Below are 20,453 nucleotides of genomic sequence, written 5' to 3' on the forward strand. Positions count from 1 at the left end.
TTTGGACCTTAGTCGGTATGAACTTATCTAAGGCGTACTGGACGATGTTTCTGAATTTTTTCCATTTTTGTTCCACATCCTCTTCCTCAGAAATGAACGTTTGATGGTGGTCACTCAGATATTCTGCGATTTGTGCCCTATCACTCTTGTTAAGCAAATATATTTTCCTTCCTTTCTTGGCATTTCTTATTACACTTGTAGTCATTGATGCAACCACTGACTTATGATCACTGATACCCTCTTCTACATTCACGGAGTCGAAAAGTTCCGGTCTATTTGTTGCTATGAGGTCTAAAACGTTAGCTTCACGAGTTGGTTCTCTAACTATCTGCTCAAAGTAATTCTCGGACAAGGCAGTCAGGATAATGTCACAAGAGTCTCTGTCCCTGGCTCCAGTTCTGATTGTGTGACTATCCCATTCTATACCTGGTAGATTGAAGTCTCCCCCTATTACAATAGTATGATCACGAAACTTCTTCACGACGTTCTGCAGGTTCTCTCTGAGGCGCTCAACTACTACGGTTGCTGATGCAGGTGGTCTATAGAAGCATCCGACTATCATATCTGACCCACCTTTGATACTTAGCTTAACCCAGATTATTTCACATTCGCATTCGCTAATAACTTCACTGGATATTATTGAATTCTTTACTGCTATAAATACTCCTCCACCATTGGCGTTTATCCTATCCTTGCGGTATATATTCCATTCTGTGTCTAAGATTTTGTTACTGTTCACTTCCGGTTTTAACCAACTTTCCGTTCCTAATACTATATGCGCACTATTTCCTTCAATAAGAGATACTAATTCAGGAACCTTGCCCTGGATACTCCTGCAGTTTACCAATATTACGTTAACTTTTCCTGTTTTTGGTCTCTGAGGATGGACGTTCTTTATCAACGATGATAATGTCCTCTCTGGTAAGCCGCCAGGTATTTTATCGTTTCGCCCAAGGGGGGGTCCCTCTAACCTAAAAAACCCCCGTGTGCACGTCACACGTACTCTGCTACCCTAGTAGCTGCTTCCGGTGTGTAGTGCACGCCTGACCTGTCTAGGGGGGCCCTACAGTTCTCCACCCAATAACGGAGGTCGATGAATTTGCAACCATTATAGTCGCAGAGTCGTCTGAGCCTCTGGTTTAGACCCTCCACACGGCTCCAAACCAGAGGACCGCGATCGACTCTGGGCACTATGCTGCAGATATTAAGCTCAGCTTGCACTCCGCGTGCGATGCTGGTTGTCTTCACCAAATCAGCCAGCTGCCGGAAGGAACCAAGGATGGCCTCAGAACCCAAGCGGCAGGCGTCATTCGTTCCGACATGTGCTACTATCTGCAGCCGGTCACACCCAGTGCGTTCAATAGCTGCCGGAAGGGCCTCCTCCACATTACGGACGAGACCCCCCGGCAAGCACACCGAGTGCACACTGGCATTCTTCCCCGACCTACCCGCTATTTTCCTGAGGGGCTCCATAACCCGCCTAACATTGGAGCTCCCTATAACTAGTAGGCCCGCCCTCTGTGACTGTCGGGACCTTGCCGGAGAATCGGCCACTGGCCCAACAGGCGAGGCATCCTGTGGTGGCTTGGAAACGATGTCATCACCACTAGGAAGCACCCCGTACCTGTTGGAAAGGGGTAAGGCAGCTGCCACGCGGCCAGATCCCACCTTCGCCTTTCGGCCAGGCACGCGCGAGCCCACCACTGTCCGCCATTCACCCTGGAGTGATGGCTGACCGGTAAGATGCTCACTGCCGGAAGACGCAGCGACATCAGGGGTTCCATGTGACTCCAAGGCCACCGAAGTAGGCATAGGTCTCACCACAGTTGCCCCAACGCCACTACGAGCCGACGCCTGCGCCTCGAGCTCGATGAGCCTAACAGACAAAGCCTCCACCTGCCCCCGAAGAGTGGCCAATTCTCCTTGCGTCCGCTCACAACAACCACAGTCCCTACACATGACTATGTTTACCCTACTCTATACGATGACAAATTCCCAAGATAATCTTCTGATGAGCTACTCTGATAATCAAGAAACACTCACTGAAATACGAGACGCGAAAACTACGCTAGGTTTTCCCAGAAAAACTATTTAAAAGCTAAGCGCAGCAAATAAGTACAAAAACGCTTTATACAAACAGTACTCGCTGCTGCCGGTGCTCTCGCTCTGGCTGTCACAAGACAACTGCTGATTCAAGTGACTAGTGGCTAACGGCCGCGAAACAAACAAAAGACGGTTTTAGGGCGCTTTCTGTTCTAAACGATCAAGAAAACACTAAGAAATCTAACACGAAAACTACGTAAAGTTTTATCAAGAACTGTTAGTTACTATGCAGAGCAGATAAACACAAATAGAATCCCTTCCTTAGTGGAAGGTCGTAAACAAAATGCAAAATAAACGCTTTATACAAACAGTACTCGCTGCTGCTGGTGCTCTCGCTCTGGCTGTCACAAGACAACTGCTGATTCAAGTGACTAGTGGCTAACGGCCGCGAAACAAACAAAAGACAGTTTTAGGGCGCTTTCTGTTCTAAACGATCAAGAAAACACTAAGAAATCTAACACGAAAACTACGTAAAGTTTTATCAAGATCTGTTAGTTACTATGCAGAGCAGATAAACACAAATAGAATCCCTTCCTTAGTGGAAGGTCGTAAACAAAATGCAAAATAAATGCTTTATACAAACAGTACTCGCTGCTGCTGGTGCTCTCGCTCTGGCTGTCACAAGACAACATATCTTCTGGAACGCTATGAAACAGAAAATCTTCAACCACCAAAGAAATTAAATGGTAATACAAAATATATCAATATCTTACAACATACAACAAAGAAATTAAATGATGATATGGGACACTGATGGTATAACCTGTGATTATATGTTAGTATCTATGAAACAATAACTATAAAATTGGCATTTCAACATGAAACACAGATAATGTAAAATAAAAAGTTATGAAGCATAGACAAACTGTCTGTTTTCTTATGAATCATTATTATATTTTCCTAAGAACACACAGTCACTATAGTTAAGATGAAAACTCTTCATGTACACACATAAATGAACGTTTTGCATCATCCCTCTCTTTTGAAATTCATAGCATGGAATCCAAAAATTGGCTCTGAGGCATGCATATACACTGAAGAGGCAAAGAAACTAGTGCACCCACCTAATATAATGTAGGGTTCCCATGAGCATGCAGGAGTGCAGCAATACAATGTGGCATGGACTCGACCAATGTCTGAAGTAGTGCTGGAGGGAACAGACACCATGAATGCTGCAGCACTGTCCATAAATTTGTAAGAGTATGAGGGGGTGGAGATGTCTTTTGAACTGCACATTGCAAGGCATCGCAGATATGCTCAATAATATTCATGTCTTGGGAGTCTGGTGGCCAGTGGAAGTGTTTAAGCTTGGAATAGTGTTCCTGGAGCAATTCTGGATGTGTGGGGCCTCATATTGTCCTTCTGGAATTGCCCAAGTCTGTTGGAACACACAATAATCATGAATGGATGCTGATGATTGGACAGGATGCTTAAGTATGTGTCACCAGTCAGAATTATATTTAGACATATCAGGGATCTCATATCACTCCAACTGCACACGGCCCACACCACTACAGAGCTTCCACCAACTTCAATAGTCCTGTGCTGACATGCAGGGTCCATGGATTTATGAGGTTGCCTCCATACTCATACATGTCCACCCGCTTTGGAATGAGACTTGTCCAACCAGACAACTTGTTTCCAGTCATCAACAGTTCAATGTTGGTGTTGATGGACAGGCATAAAGCTTTGTATCACACTGTCATCAAGTGTACACAAGTGGGCCTTTGGCTCCAAAAGCCCATATCAATGATGTTTCATTGAATAGTTGACATGCTGACACTTTTTGATGGCCCAGAATTGAAATCTCCAGCAATTTGCAGAAGGGTTGCACTTCTGTCATGCTGAAAAATTCTCTTCAGTCATTGTTGGTCTCAATCTTGCAAGATCTTTTTCCAGTTGCAACAATGTCAGAGATTTGATGTTTTACCAGATTACTGATATTCACGGTACACTTGTGAAATGGTCATATGGGAAAATCCCCACTTCATCACTACCTCAGAGATGCTGTGTCCCATTGCTCATGTGCTGACTACAACACCACATTCAGACTCACTTAAATCTTGATAACCTGCCATTGTGGCAGCAGTAATCAGTCTAACAACTGTGCGAGACACTTGTTGTCATAGATAGGTGTTCCGCCGATGGCAGTGCCATGTTCTGTCTGTTTACATATCTCTGTATCTGAATATGCATGCCTGTACCAGTTTCTTTGGTGCTTTAGTATAAATTCATTTGCAAATTCTCCAGATCATCAAATCAAATAACAAACTTGTGTAACAACAAAATTCTTTTTTTTGCAATGGGGGTTTTTCATAGCCCTCCTGATCAGTGTCAATACATGGTAAAAAATCACCTTGCTCAGATGCAGGCCTGATCCATAATAGTATATCATCAATGAGATTATCAAGCCAGTCCAGGTCCAAACTGTTCCACTCTCCAATAGTGATTGTGTGTGAGTCACACAGAGTATGTGGTCATTGTTCATCTCCAAAAGCAGCTTGTTTCAATCAATCTCATAAATTTGACTGGATTCATTTCCAGGGAACAGGCAGGGCACTCCATTCAGGTGATCCTAGTATGCTGGAGGAATGTGTTCCTGAGAACAGAATGATGAGCAGTCCAGTCATCATCAATAAACATCATCACCAAGATGTTGGCAATATGGTCCCACTATTGGCTACAGAATATCAACCCTTTATTATAGAGCCATGAGATTGGCCTCAGCAACCTCAATTAGTATCTGCTGGCTTCATGTAATTCCACCCCCAAACATCACTCCATCATCTTGTTGCACACATGGTATACAGTGTTTGTACAACATTGTGTTCGCCATGGTCATTGGGACTGGGAATTCCCATCATGTACTCATCTCCTAACAGTTTGAAGTGATGTATTCAGTCAGTGGTTCATTTGACTCAAAAATTTAGTGTACCCATTGAAAACAGATAGTCCATGTGCAGTAAGTCCTCAGTACTGACTGTCAATCAGAACAGATTACATGTCCACACCATACCACTTTGACCCCAATGCAAGTGTCAGGCAGGTTTCCTGTTAGACTAGCCCTCTGCGCATAACATGATGGCATGAACCTGATCATCAGTTGCATGATATATGTTCAGTCTACTGTTCCACATGATCGCGTGAACCTGATCATCGGTTGCATGATGTATGTTCAGTCTACTGTTCCACAGATGTTTCTAATGCATACATACTGGTGCTTTACTTTCAACTGAAGCACTGCAATCCATTTGAGTGTGGCATTCTACTCACAGGTAGTGCTCATGGTAACTGTGTGTAGGTTTACAAATAACATCAGGGGTGACCTTCTGATTGGCACAGGTGTAGTCTGCATGACATACTGGAGTGATGCAATGCTTTTGCTAATATATTTGGTTAAAAATTGATAAAGTTCTTTGATTTGTATTTACATTTATTTGTATTCATTTGGTTTTAAATCATAACTGTACATGCTTTAACAGAAAACAAAATAACAATAAAAATGGCCACAGACTGTCTAGAGTAGCTGAAAAAATGAAATAAATTGCTTGTGAGGGTTGTAACAGTCAGTGAAGGATGAACTTGTAACAAAATTTTTAAATTATTATATTCATAACTGTCTGAGAGAAGCACAGAAATAAAACATCACTACAACAACTTTCCTATATGCCATTATCACATCTAAACTCAGAATAAATCATTATTCAGTTGTTTTGTTTCATTGCCAGATATAAATTGTGGAATACACCAAAACTGAGAGGGTATGTTGGTTTCTATGATCTTTATTACAGTTTCCAATTGACGAGCAGAATGAAGACTCAAATCAACAACGCAAGAGTCCTCCAGAATTAGAGAAAAAGGCAGAGCCAAAACCTGATGTTGTAATCAATATGCCTATTCCTGACATTCCCAGTGTAGGTGGTGTCCTGGTTCATATGCCACATGTAAGTCAGAAGTTTGCTTTATAGTAATCATTCAAAATATTACTTTAACTTTACGTAACTTTAATCTGGAAGATGTAAAATATTTCTCTGACTTTATCATATTTTCATATGCACAGTTTAAGTAATTTTTCTAAGTATTAGTTGTGTTAAACATGTTAGTTCTGTATGATTACATCAGTTTCCTTTCTAGTAGAGCAGTTGAGTATTTTATTTCCTAATTTGCATTTTAATTGTTTTAGGTATAATCTCTATTACATATATGTGTCACCATTATAAATATTGGTACAAAATGGTTCTATAAATTTCTACACAATTGCATTTTATTTTTATTTTATTTTATTTATTTATTTTGTAACTTAACTTATGCTATACATAGCTTTGCCTACAATGTAAGTGAGTTCTGTGATTTGTAATAAATATAAGACTTTTTTTTTTTTACATTTGACCAAGTCTCCCTTATTGTTTGTCTGCAATCAGGAGTATGAAGAGTTTGAGTTACCACAGGAAAATTTGTTCTAGGGTGCTGTGCAGCTGTTGTGATATACTGTTTATTTAGGAGATTATAGAAGTACAAAAACTAGTGAACTAATTTAGATCATAGTATAACAGAACCTGTGCACAGTGAAATTGCTGAAAGAGGGGTATGATTAGGGGCCTGAAACCTGAACTGTATAGAGCTATGGACAAAATGGAAACAAGCGTGGATTAATAAAGAGAAATGTTGGAAGTAGAATCAGGAAATAGTGGCTGCTGAAAGAAAACTATTTTTTGCATTGGGCACAAAAAATAAGTGTTCTGATAGTTTAGGAAATGCCTCAGGTAGATGTATCTGTAGCTAATGTTTAGCAGACTGTCATAAGGAAACTAGTTATGCCAGAGAAACTAGGCAAGAGAAAAAACAATCTGCTGTTAGACAGCATCTAGAAAAGAGCTTTGTACTAGCTGTTGAATGAAGTGTTAAGTAAAAAGTACTAGGCCTTTTCTGGCCAAGTGCATACCTTAGCCATGGAACAGAGGATGCAGGATGCTTGAAGAATGTTTCTCAAAGGAGGATCATCTTGTGGTAGAGGAGAGGGCAGGGGATTGTATTGGCCAAGTCCAAGGCTACAGTAATGAGGGTGATCTGATAAAATTAGCTTTGGAAATAAACTACACAAACGTTAAGTTAATTCTCTTTGTGAGGTGGTATGATTAGAAGTATTTCAACAGCTCTCTGAGAAATGTCTGCTACTGGATCAAATAATGATTTGGGTCCTATCAATACCAATAGCAGGTGGGGCTCTACATCCCCTGGCCTTCATCTCAGTGGGAAAGGGTAGGGGAAATTATCTGGACTGATAGGTGAATATATAAAGGTACTGGCATTCATGGCACTCTCCCTATAGTTGTTGCTGTGAGGTAAGCACCATTTTGGAATAAACTCAGAACTACTCAGACCAGCGGTATTAAAATAATTTTGAGCTTTTGATGTGACTGTAAAATTAACAATAAAATAAATTTTTTACACCAATATAATATAGGGTAAAAATAAGATTACAAACATATGATTTGTCTGGGGAAAGTATAACCTAAAATATGTATCTTTCTGAATACCATTGAACAACTGAAGCATAAATGTGGAATCTTCTTTTTTCTTGGCCTTTACCCTGTATGTTCAGGCAGCTGGCATGCACATTTTTAAGATTTGTCATTGTTGGTAGCAGAGGGTAGCTGGATGCTCTTCCTGTCGCCAATCCCTGCCCCTCCCTGTCGGAATTTGTGTACCCCACCTGCCTGCATCTAGCGTTGTCCTACATGAAAGGGTGTGAATGTTTTCTAAATGTTTTTGTATCATGTAACTGAAGTGGAACGTGGTTACCAGCCTTGTATTCAAATAGTCAGTTGTAGGAAACTGCCTAGAAACCATATCCAGTCAGGCTGCCACAATGGCTCTCCTTATTTATCTACTGGGCAGATTCTATCTGGGGCCTGTGCCTCTCCGAATTCCAGAAGTTGTGCACTAATGCATGGGGCACCCTATGTGGGCCAAAAAGGAATACTGAATGTGAATAAATATTTTTGTTAAAATCTGTTAAAATATAAATAAAAATACTTGTTAAACTCCAGTTACTGTATATCAAATATGCAGGAAGTAGGAGTTATTACTTAAACAAATATAGAAAATATTGATATTTTTAGACACAGAACATCTGGTTGGATACAACAGGACATCAGGAGCTTGGAAATTTATACATCAAGTGAGAGCTCCTGCTAAAATTAGAAGAGAAGCTAGAATGACTGCCATTTCAGAGTGTACAATACATTTTAAAGATCTTCTTACAGCGGATATTGAAGAGTTCTGAGAAAAGTGAAATGGAGATTTATCCTGTGGAGGAGGTGGCTGTCAATGACAGGTCCTTACTAGTAATTATTTTAATAAAGTGGTTCAAGAAGATGAAGTACTCGAAGAATGTTAAAATCCAGTTACTGTTTATCAGATATGCAGAAAGTAGGAGTTATTACTTAAACAAATATAGAAAATATTGATATTTTTAGACACAGAACATCGGGTTGGATGCAACAGGACATCAGGAGCTAGACAATTTATACATCACATGAGAGCTCCTGTATCACCACGATATATAAGACAGGGAGCAGGAGAGATCCAGCTTATCACAGGGGAATGAGTATAACGGCTTCATTGAGTAGGTTGTTCAGTAGTATAGTAAAGAACAGATTGGGAAATGTTGCACATGTTGTGTCACAGGAACAGTTGACTTTCACTGCTGGGAAAAACTGTGTTGATAACATCTTTTGTATATGCCAGATGTGTCAGAAAATGATCACAAAAATCAAGATCATCATTTGGTTTTGTTGAGTCAGATAAAGCCTATGATTCTGTGCCAAGGAAGTTACTATGGACAACACTGGAAAGGTTGGAGTGGATGGTGCATTAATAGAGTTGGTGAAAAGGATATAGGCCTACCATTAATGCATGACCATTGTGAAGATAGGTTGTAAGATATCGGAAAGTTTTAAAATGCGTAAAGGATTAAGCCAAGTATGTTCCATGTCACCAATTGTATTTAAGTTGTATTTAGAAGTTTTTCTTGGTTACTGGAATAGACAGTGCAGAAGTTTGTATGTGACAATACAGCATCAGAATTTACATTCATTACTATTTGCTGATGATTAAGTGTTTATGGCTCTGGATAATGATGATACCATGTATCAAATGAGAAAGTTAATTGATATATATATAAACAATGAGGATTAACAGTCAATATGGATAAAACAGAATATGTTGTTGTTCAATGTGGGGCAGGTGAGGATTTGTATTTTGAGTTTGGCTGGGTAAGAAATTTGGAAGTGTTCAAAGGATTCTGACATATGGCTCAGAGTGTTGGACATTGAAAGAGAGGCAAAGGGGGAAAATTCAGGCTGTTAAAATGGGCAGATTATGGCAGAGCATGAGAGCAAGCTGCTTGGGTTGACTGAGGAATGAATGTGTAAGAATGGAGATGGTTAGAGTAGAAGCAGACACAGATAGGACTGATGCTCAAACGCTGAGGTGGTATGGACATGTCAGACAGATGGAGATGAATCTACACATGAACACAGTAAATACAAACTTATACAAAGAGGAATGTATCATACTGGAAGTATGTAAGATAACCATTTGCTTTCTTACCTAAAATGCATACCAACATTAAATGCATTTAAAATAAAGTTAGAACAGTTCTTGCTTGAACACTGCTTCTATTCTTTGTCTGAGTTTATGGAACATCGTAATAAGTAAACCTCATGTCCCAAATTTTACTACTTGTCAATTCAAAATATAGTTTACGTTGTGCTTATCATGTCATTTCACTTAATAATTGCTATTATCACATGTAGAAGCAATGTAGTACACCAACCTACATTATTATGTGTTTTGATTATGTCAACAATGCAGTCAAAATGACTACTGTATTGTAAATTAACTAGGTTTACCACATGTACAAACAATGTAGGTTAAAACAGGGTACTTAATAAAGAAAGTGGCATATGTAATGAACTATGGATACCAACCCATTAGGTTTTTAATGATTAATTGTCCAATCTGTCTACTTACAGTTGGGCATGAAAAAAATGCATTACAGAAAGAATTTTTTACACTTGTGTCAACTACCCAGCTTTATCAGACTAGTTGTATAAAACAGGGTACTACATTGTAATAAAATTAAAAAAAACTCCATTTACAAACCCTGACAATCACTTCATGTACAAAAATCGCATTTATATGGTTCATCATCATTATCATTAATGCCAGCACACTGTTCATGAGCCCATTCACTATACTTATAACATTTCACCCAGCCTTCTTCAGACTTAGAATTGGAGAAAAATTCATTACAATAAGTGCAAGCTGTATTATTATCTTCTCCTTCCTCTTCTGACAATGTACTATACTTCTGTAATTTTCCAACTTTCTTTGCTTTCTTCTGTCCAACATTTCTAACTTCAGTAGGCCTAGAACTGTTAGAATGTGGCCCTATTTGATGTTTCCTTTTGGGAGTCTTCCCCTTTTTCATAGAAGAGTTTAATTCTTCCTTATAAGGTGAACTTGTAATAACAGCTGTCTTTCCTCTTCTTTCTCTTCTTCTATCAGATTTTTGTTCCTTTCTTTCAGCTATCGGCACTGATTTTATGATTTACGGACAGACATGGAAAGCTGAAGTTGAAGGCTTAGGCCTATCCAACTGGGGAGACCCTGGTGTGGTTGGAAAAGATGTTTCTCTGTTTATTGACTCTGAAGTAGGTTCTGGAAGTGGGACATCACCTTTCTCCAATGATGAGTCAGTGTCTGTTGTTTCAGCAGGCTAATACATCCAATCAGGGAAAGTATCTGCATCCAGTGGGAAGATTCCAGTTTTATGGAATGCAATTACAGCTGTCTCAATAGAAGCAGCTTTCATGAATGCTGTCCCATACAGCCCTGTAACTTGACTGATGGTTATCACTCATCCAGGATGACACTGAAGCCACTTTCAAAATTCTTGAGAGTAATAATTACTCAGTGGGACCATGAATGCAACATCCAGGGGCTGCATTCGGTGGGTGCAGTGTGGGGGGAAGCATAAGATACGAACGTGGTTTTCTCTAGCCATATCAATAAGTTCAATACTCTTTGTGTGTGTTGAGTGACCATCCAAGAGTAGAAGAATGGGTTTCTCTGCAGTTGGTTTAGAAAATTCAACAAATTGTTGAAACCACGTCAGGAAAATTTCTTTCTGCATCCATCCACCTGGGCAATACTCCGCAGTAGATCCTGGTGGAGCATTATGCAGCACCTCAGGCTTGGCTCTTTCTCTAGGGAACACAAACATTGTAGGCATATAAATTCCACAAGTGCTCATACAGGCTACAGCAGTCACTAAGATGCCTCTCTCCACAGAAATCAAACCGCCAACTTGACGTTTTCCCCTCAAGGCAAGCACCTTTGATTGCTTATTAGGGACTGTTGTTATTCCTGTCTCATCCATATTATAGACTCTACTGGCTGTTAACTTGTACCTATTATAAAGTTCTAACAGCAAACCAAAGAACTGCTTCACCTCTGCATGGTTAAAGCCCATTGCTCTGGCAAGAGATGTTGGCTCGGCAGAATGCAGGCTAATTTCCAGATTCCTCTTCAAAAACGAATAGAACCAGAATTTACCTGCCATCTTCTTCATCTTGCTGAAATTATGCGGCAAGTTATTTTTCTCTGCCAGTTTGAAAGCAACTCTCTGCACATCATCGATGGTCAATCAAAACAATTTGCTTTCCATTAACAGGATATATTCAGCCAGTTCATTTTCCTGCTCCTGATTAAATACAAGTTTGTAACAGCCTAGACCTAAAACAACAACAACTACAATAATAATGATAACTGCAACAGTTTAATTAATTTCTTCTAAAATAGTAAATAGGCCTACCTTTCTTTGTAGCATCCTCTAAACACGGTACACTCCGGGCCTTTTTTACACATGCTTCCAGAGTACTCTGAGGAACCTCGAAGCACTTTGATGATTTCAAATAGCCCATTGTTCGGGCCAAAACTGCCACTACAGCTTCTTTCATACTCTCTTGACTCCATGACTGTCTGTCAGTTTTCCTTTAATAAGACGCCATAATTATGGCATAATTTAAGTTAGATCCTGTGAAAAATAATAATAATAATAATAATAATAAATTTTCTAACTGAACAAGCTAAATAAACAATTTGAAAATCACAAATGATGATTTTTAAATCAGTTCGATAAAACGGGGTACTACCCTGTTTTATCAAACTTAGTCGCACCCTATTTTATCTGACAATGCCATGCTAAGAACAAGTTGATTTCAACAGCCCTTGAGCGGTACAAACATTTTGAAACACTCAATGATCTGTAGTGCAGACAAGGTTTAACTTATATCATATTTACTTTATAGTCTTCAAAATAGTGTCTTGCAAATATAAACACACAATTCACGGTCAAATATTACAACATAACACTGTAAAGATATATTTTTTGACCAAGAGAACTCACGGTTGCTTTCATGGACTGCAGCTACTCTAAGAATGAAGGTCATCGAGTGGGAAAGAGGTTACTATGATTACCGGGAGACGGCAGCACATATCAACCAAGAGGAGTACGATACCCTGTTTCATCAGACCACCCTGTTTTATCAGACTCTCCCCTACTAAAATGATTCTTGGACAAATAAACAAATAATAATGGCTGCAGGGATACTGAGGGCAATTTTGAATAAATGTGCTCTGTTTCTCAAACCCAAGAGGTGTAGTTTTTTTAGTGCACAGTTGTTTCATAGGTATACTGATGCAGAATATACACTACCAATATACTGATAAGCAAACTTGAGTTACAAAAGAGCACTTTTATTTGTCATGTATAACCAATAAAATCTTCAATTTTACACAGTTTTATGCCAGTTGTTTGTGTTCTTAGCCCATTTACCTCCTGGCTGTTAATGCCAGCTTTTCCGAACTGGATCCTGTACCTTTCATTCAAGTAGCAACTCCTTTTCGCCATGAGGCTGAGTGAGCTATTAATTTGCAGTAGGCTACAGGGGACAACATGACAGAAAGTTTTGTCTCTTTTATAACAATAAATAATTTCATTTTCTCTACCCTTTGTTGGAAGGCAAAAATCCCACAATAAGCAACTTTTGTAACACAAAATACAGAACTTGTGCTACAAAAGTTGCTTCTAACCTTAAAAGCAAGAGTAAAACATTACAAAATGTAATATGGCAGCATATTATATCTATCACATAATATGTTTAGTGTATGTATTAAAAGAAACATGTATTTCAGGCCACTGATGATGCTTCCCAAATAAGCGAAATGCATATGGCAATAAACATAGTGCCTTCATTTAGTTGCATAGATGGTACACACCTCCATGAAACTCACACATGTTTTAGGGTTTCACTATTATCTCCTTTAAACCATTTGATGACACTGGGCCTCTCCTCAGACCTTTCAGTCAGCGACTCTTACTCAGTGCAGCACTGTAATTGCTACCAGTCACATAAAATAGTTTTAATAACAGCACATGGTCACTCTTCTTGATAGCCATACCGTTCACTCAAGTTATGGCTTGTCAAGTAACAGTAATGTCATACAAACAGTGCACAGAGTCAGATTTGCACCTAGTGGCCACAATTGGAAATAATGTTTTTCTCCAGAGTAAATCGGTGCCATATTAACACATTAGCACATCTATGAAGTTATGCAGCCTTACAATAATTACAACCCATACTGGACCTCCATCAGTAGCTGCACTTTAATTATAACCAATAGGTACTTCTGCTGTCAGACTCAGCTGAAAGACCTAACTGTAAGTCTTAACACTCACTTGATAATTAATGTTGATGGAATCATTTTGGTATGAACTTTGCTTTGTCCAAAAGCACTTATTATTACCAGTTTTTAAATACAACTAAACATTAGGTACTGTATATTCTGTGTATTCTGCATGTTTGAAGGGAATCAAATTATTCTAGCTGTTAATGTTAGCTTAAAAAAGCAGAGCTACAATATGTGGTTATCCTCACATGCCTGAGAGAGTGCTGTCCCATTCTGTGTGAAATATTTTATTTACACATCATAAAATTGTAAGTCAGTTTTCTGTCACCCATATGGCCTCATTTGTATGGAAATAAAATTCAGAAATCAGCACTCATGTTAAAAAATGAGAGAAAGGCTAAAATTTTGTAGTAGATTCTGTAGTCAACACATTGTGTGGCACCTTGTATCAATTATGCCAAAAAGGAATAGTTTTAATTAGGATTCTCACTGTGAAAATTTTGAAGACCATTGATTTCTCATTCCACAAATAACTTGTACTCAGTGCAGCTAAAGTTACATTGGTTTTTTAAATTTTTAATGAAAGGTACTACATCTTTTTCTCATCTCATTTATTTCACTGAATTTTAGTTATATTTAGAGAGTTTAACAATTCTGAAGCTCTCCTGGAGTGTGTGAAAATATACATTTATGTTTTTTCTTGAAAATAAGATAGTTGTCACTGATGTGTTGTAACTGATCTGAGAGCCCATTGGAACACTTGTTACAGATAATGCCACACTTTTCTGAACAGTTATTTTGGATGTGTCTCATAATGTATACCTTTCCTCTGCCTTGTGATTGTTGATGAATACAATAATTTCTGTAACACAAATTCTTGTTGTCAATAATCCTGCTGAATACAGTAAATACAATGTAATCTCAGTGTAATAATTCATGAAATTCTGTAATTAAATATTGCGGGAAACCTTTTGCAGAGACAAATATAATGTTAACAGAGTAACGCTGTAAAAACCCTATGGCTAAGTTCCTTGAAGTGAATTGTGTCATGTGATTAAAATGGAAATTCTAGACTTTTTTTAAAAAAGGTTTTCAAGCATAACAAATTTGCTGATGGAGGATGTTATTCAGATTTTACAATGAAGTTCAGTTAAAATCTGCTGAAATTCATTAATATGTACTTTCAGTGTGACATTAACAGTCAACAACAGTGTCAGTTTCACTTTTATGGAAACACAATATCACTCTTATCTAGGCTCATTGGTATCCTTGCTTGTACACATGTAAGTAGAAGGCTTCTGAGTTTCTTGTCACTGTTACTGGCTATTCCTTTTGTGTGTTAATGAAAGTAAAACATTAAAGTATTGGACCTGAAAGTATAATGCATGTAGCAGTACTGAATTTTACAGTTCTTTATGGTGTAGCAACTGCATAAATATAATCTTATAATGTAGTAGAACTGTCACACTTTCCACAGATTTAAGACATGCAATGAAAAGAATCATAATTTTCCATGCTTATGATACTTCCAATTTATATCACTTGCAGATAATGACAGCAACAGTTGAGACTGTTACAGAACAGCTTGACCTGGCACCAATAATACCGACAGAGAGGGTAGTGGCTGCTGTAGCCAGAGCTGTTACTCTCACTGATACAGATGTTGGTAAGCTTTTAATGTTCTTCAGTGCTTGATATTATGATAAATGTTTCATGTATTTCTAGGCTTCTATGTATTATGAGGTAACCTCCACTGAAGAAAATATTCTTGGTGAATGTGTCATGTGAAACCTGTATAAAATTCCTGTGTTTTGGTAATATCCACCATTGTCTTCATCAGCAAAGAACTGACTGTCAAAGAAGTAACAGAATTCCATGGATATAAATAATGTAGTGGTGCCACCTAAAACCAAAAATTACACAAGTGCCAATGATGACATGTCGTCTGCAGGAGGACTGTTCTCATCGCATTGGATGATGTGACACATATTCATCTATAGTCTCTCAGTATCAAGCTCTGGCTTCCACACATTACTGACTATGCTGCCTGTATCTCTTTTAAGGTTATTGATACCTACCTAATATACATAGACTCTTTCATTATGTAAGGCACAGCATTTTAAAGACTAGAGTGGAATTTGTGCCTGGTCAAATGACATTTTTGTGTTAGTTAATAAGGCTATCCTTAGCCTGATTCTTCTACATTTCTATATTTGAAATACTGTATGTATGTGTGTGTTGATTTTTTATTCTGTGTATGTGTTATGTTAAATGTAAGTTGTACAATCTTAAATTGTTTGCCTGTTGTGTATTTGAAACAGAGAACTAACAAACAATATTCAAATGTATCTGAAAAAAAAACCTAAAACCCACACACAGGTTGACTGATGTGTATTATAATGCTCGTTACTATTCAGCAATCTGAAATGTGTATTCACTGTATTGTGGGTAAAATCCTAACCTCAAAAGAAACTGCTCGAATCACAGTACTGTCTGAGCTTATTCTGCAGTCTCTTTTCTATAAAGCAGCCTGTCAGGTGTAAGCAAGTCTTCATGTTATTATAATACACACATCACATTCCGAGAGTTCTGAAACCTGTAGAGAAAACTGGAATAGAGATCAACATAAACATCATTTCTGTCGTTTTTATTGCTCATTAAAACCATACATTGCATGTTGTACCACCGTACAGTGACACCTTCAGAGGTGGTGGTTCAAACTGCTGTACACACCAGTACCTGTAATACCCAGTAGCATATCCTCTTGCATTGATGCAGGCCTGTATTCGTTGGGGCATACTATCCACAAGTTCATCAAGGCACTGTTGGTCCAGACTGTTCCACTGCTCAACGGTGATTCAGCGTGGATCCCTCAGAGTGGTTGGTGGGTCACATCATCCATAAACAGACCTTTTCAATCTATCCCAGGCATGTTTGATAGGGTTCTTGTCTGGAGAACATGCTGGCCACTTTAGTCAAGTGATATTGTTATCCTGAAGGAAGTCATTTGCAAGATTTGCATGATGGGGGCGCAAATTGTCATCCATGAAGACAAATGCCTTGCCAAAATGCCGGTGATATGGTTGCACTGTCAGTCAGAGGATGGCATTCATGTATCGTACAGCCATTACAGTGCCTTCCATGACCACCAGCACCATACGTCGTCCCCACATAATGACACCCCAAAACATCAGGGCACCTCCACCTTGCTGCAGTTGCTGGACAGTGAGTCTAAGGCATTCAGCCTGACCGGGTTGCCTCCAAAAATGTCTCTGACGATTGTCTGGTTGAAGGCATATGCGACATTCATTGGTGAAGAGAATGTGATGCCAATCCTGACTGGTCCATTCGACGTGTTGTTGGGCCCATCTATACCACACTGCATGGTGTCATGATTGCAAAGATGAACCTCGCCATAGATGTCAGGAGTGAAGCTGCGCATCATGCAGCCTATTGCACACAGTTTGAGTCATAACGCGACATCCTGTGGCTGCACAAAATGCATTATTCAACATGGTGGCATTGCTGTCAGGGTTCCTCCAAGCCATAATTCGTAGGTAGTGGTCATCCACTGCAGAAGTAGCCCTTGAGGGCCTGAGTGAGGCATGTCATCAACAGTTCCTGTCTCTCTGTATCTATTCCATTTACAAACAACATCGCTTTTGTGCACTCCGAGACGCCTGGACACTTCCCTTATTGAGAGCCTTTCCTGGCGCAAAGTAACAATGCAGATGTGATAAAACTGTGGTACTGACCATCTATGCATGGCTGAACTACAGACAACACAAGCTGTGTACCTCCTTCCTGGTGAAATGACTGGAAATGATCAGCTGTTGGACCTCTTCTGTCTAATAGGCGCTGCTCATACGTGGTTGTTTACATCTTTGGGCTGGCTTAGTGACATCTCTGAACAGTCAAAGGGACTTTGGCTGTGATACAATATCCACAGTCAATGTCTGTCTTCAGGAGTTCTGCGAACTTGGGTGATATAAAACTTTTTCAATGTGTGTAAATTAAAAATTAAGTGTGCTTTGATCCAGTTAATCACATCTGAAAAATACTATTTCTATGTAATACTACATTTGACAACATGTATGCAGCTTATTTGGTGTGTATGTCTAAATTTTTATTTATTATTCAAAAGCCCTAAATTGCTGCCTTTACATTCCTTCATTATGCTGCATGATAATATATAATATTTTCATACACACTTCTGTCTTAAATATGATTTCTACTACTCACAATTGTCTCCCAACTTAGCTATCTCAACACACAGTCTTCATGCAGATATTAATTTCTGACAATCCTTTGCATTTTTGTTAGGTTATACAAAGTTTGAAGGAAAGTTTCAAAAACTCTTAATCTGGTGTGCCTCTTGTCTTTGTCATGCTGCCTGCTATCATTAAAGCCAGAATGTGACACATGCAAGAGCATTAGGCCTGTCATGAGTAGATACTTTTAGATACACATAAACATTCAGAAAATTGTAATAGCTTTTAAGAATTCACTTTTTTTTAAATTGCCTCTCTTAGGTGCATATACACAGACACACAAAGAGCCATTTGTATGGCTACAGAAATACTTGCCATTATTCCAAGCAGAAGGGTGTAGGTAAGAGGAAATGATTGTGGCAACTGGAAAGTGAAGTGGTGATGTTCAGGAGCAAAGGGGTGATGTTCAGGAGCAGAGGATCAGGGAGTAGAAGTCTGTATCTTCAATGGGGGGGGGGGGGGGGGGGGGAGGCAGCAGGTGTTCACTAAACTCACTCAAGTGTGCCACTCTCAGGCATGTTGTCCTCAATGCCTGGAACAAGATCATTGTCATTGAATGAGCCATCAGAGACAGGGCAGCGACCAGCCGCTCTGGTGCATTTGCTGCTGTTTTGTTGTGACTATGTTAATCCTGCATTTATAACATGGTGCTGCTTCTAATTTTCCACCAGCCAACAGAGTTGTACTGAGGTCAATTTAATTATATACACAGATACTCATTGACTACAGTCTGATCACCACCTCTTTGTGACTGATAGGAGAAAAAATGCTTGTGTAAACAACAACAAAAATTTGGAAACAATTAGTGTCACAGATAAATGAAGTAACCAACATCTTTATACTGATTGTTGATCTCAGAATGAAAACTCACATTGTCGTTTTTTGTAACAGCATCTATTCCATTAATTCAAATTTATATGCTAAAATCTGCCAACACTGGCATGTATGTTGCATCTTAAGAGATTAAACACCTGACTGTCAGAAAACTGTTTCAAAAAATCCTAAATTAAGTGACATTTCAACAGTGTGATTCTTAATCAATTTTCCAGTTACTTTCTCCTAAAAGAAGTGAGTAGTCATCAGCATCATACTTCTCAGTGTCCAGTCATTTTTTTTTTTAATGTACTTGTCCACATATCTGCTGCACATGATCAGGTATTCACTCCTACAGGCTCGACACTGGCAGACATCATATCTGCTCTTATTTAATTGTCCTATCTTTCACTGTTGTGTTCTACTGATGTATGATGAGCAGAATGTTGGAGACATTCATCCACTGCAATTGCAAACTTTTGTCTAATAGCTAGTGAAATCAAGTGGGAAATCTCCTAAATGTGATACTGGTGTTTATTTGATTTTCTTTCACTGAAACTGGTTATGCTTCAGAACTGAGATTCTGGCATATTGTAACAACATGTGCCTTCAGATGGCTCATAGTGGAACAGAAAGATAGGAGAGCAGAGCACCTGCAAGGGTACATATAACCAACATGACTTCCATCCTGTTTAGTCACTAGCAAAAATCTTTCCCAAACACTATTAGCATCACCACCTTCCAGATTCAAGGCATATGTTTCAGGACTCTAGCATCAATTTCACATTTTATTTAGGCTCTAGTTCACACACCATGAAACTGTGGGGGGGCTGAGCTGTGGTGACATATTCAGACAGGCAGGCCATTCAAACAGAAGATGCCTGATGGAGTGTGCACAAAGTCAAATGCAGCTGTCACCTGTTATTTATTCATATGTTCCATCAGCCATAATTGCAACCTGTCACTGTGGTGTGGAAAAAGTCACTATTGCAATTGCAGAATGCTTTGTTAGCAAAAAATATGGCAACATACAAACCATTCAAATGATTTTTTAATTTACATGTTGGCCCCCTCCCCCTCCACCCCACATGCATCCAGCAGTTTGAGATTGTTTATGTCAAATCTCTCTCTCCCTCTCTCTCCTTTTTTTCTTTTTACCACACCACACACACACACACACACACACACACACACACACACACACACATCATACTAAAACATTGAAGTAATCCTTCTAGGGATTAGAATGAAATGTCAAGCAAATATGATTTCATTTTGTGTTTGTAGTTAATTTTATTATCTGTTAAATTTCTTACATTACTGAGTAGATGATGAAAAAAAGCAGTAAGCAACATTGCAACTGAAACAGCTGTTTGTTCTGATTCACTCAGACACCTGCTGACACTGGTACTCAGGCACCATGAAACAATTCAGTGACAGAGAGCAATCCATCACCTATTGAAGGCTTATGGTTCAATCCACAGAAAACAATAAACACTACACATA

At 38.9% G+C, this 20,453-nt stretch overlaps 1 protein-coding gene across 1 annotated transcript in view; it reads left to right on the forward strand.

Moving 5' to 3' along the window:
* The window catches only part of LOC126183377 (protein unc-79 homolog), an 852,060-nt gene that overhangs the window by 257,444 nt on the left and 574,163 nt on the right, over positions 1-20,453 (forward strand). Inside the window, 2 exon segments of the mRNA XM_049925310.1 lie at positions 5,895-6,047; positions 15,412-15,529. Coding sequence (XP_049781267.1) covers positions 5,895-6,047; positions 15,412-15,529 — 271 coding nt within the window.

The sequence above is a fragment of the Schistocerca cancellata genome, chromosome 4, assembly GCF_023864275.1.
Source record: "Schistocerca cancellata isolate TAMUIC-IGC-003103 chromosome 4, iqSchCanc2.1, whole genome shotgun sequence".
NCBI lineage: Eukaryota > Metazoa > Arthropoda > Insecta > Orthoptera > Acrididae > Schistocerca > Schistocerca cancellata.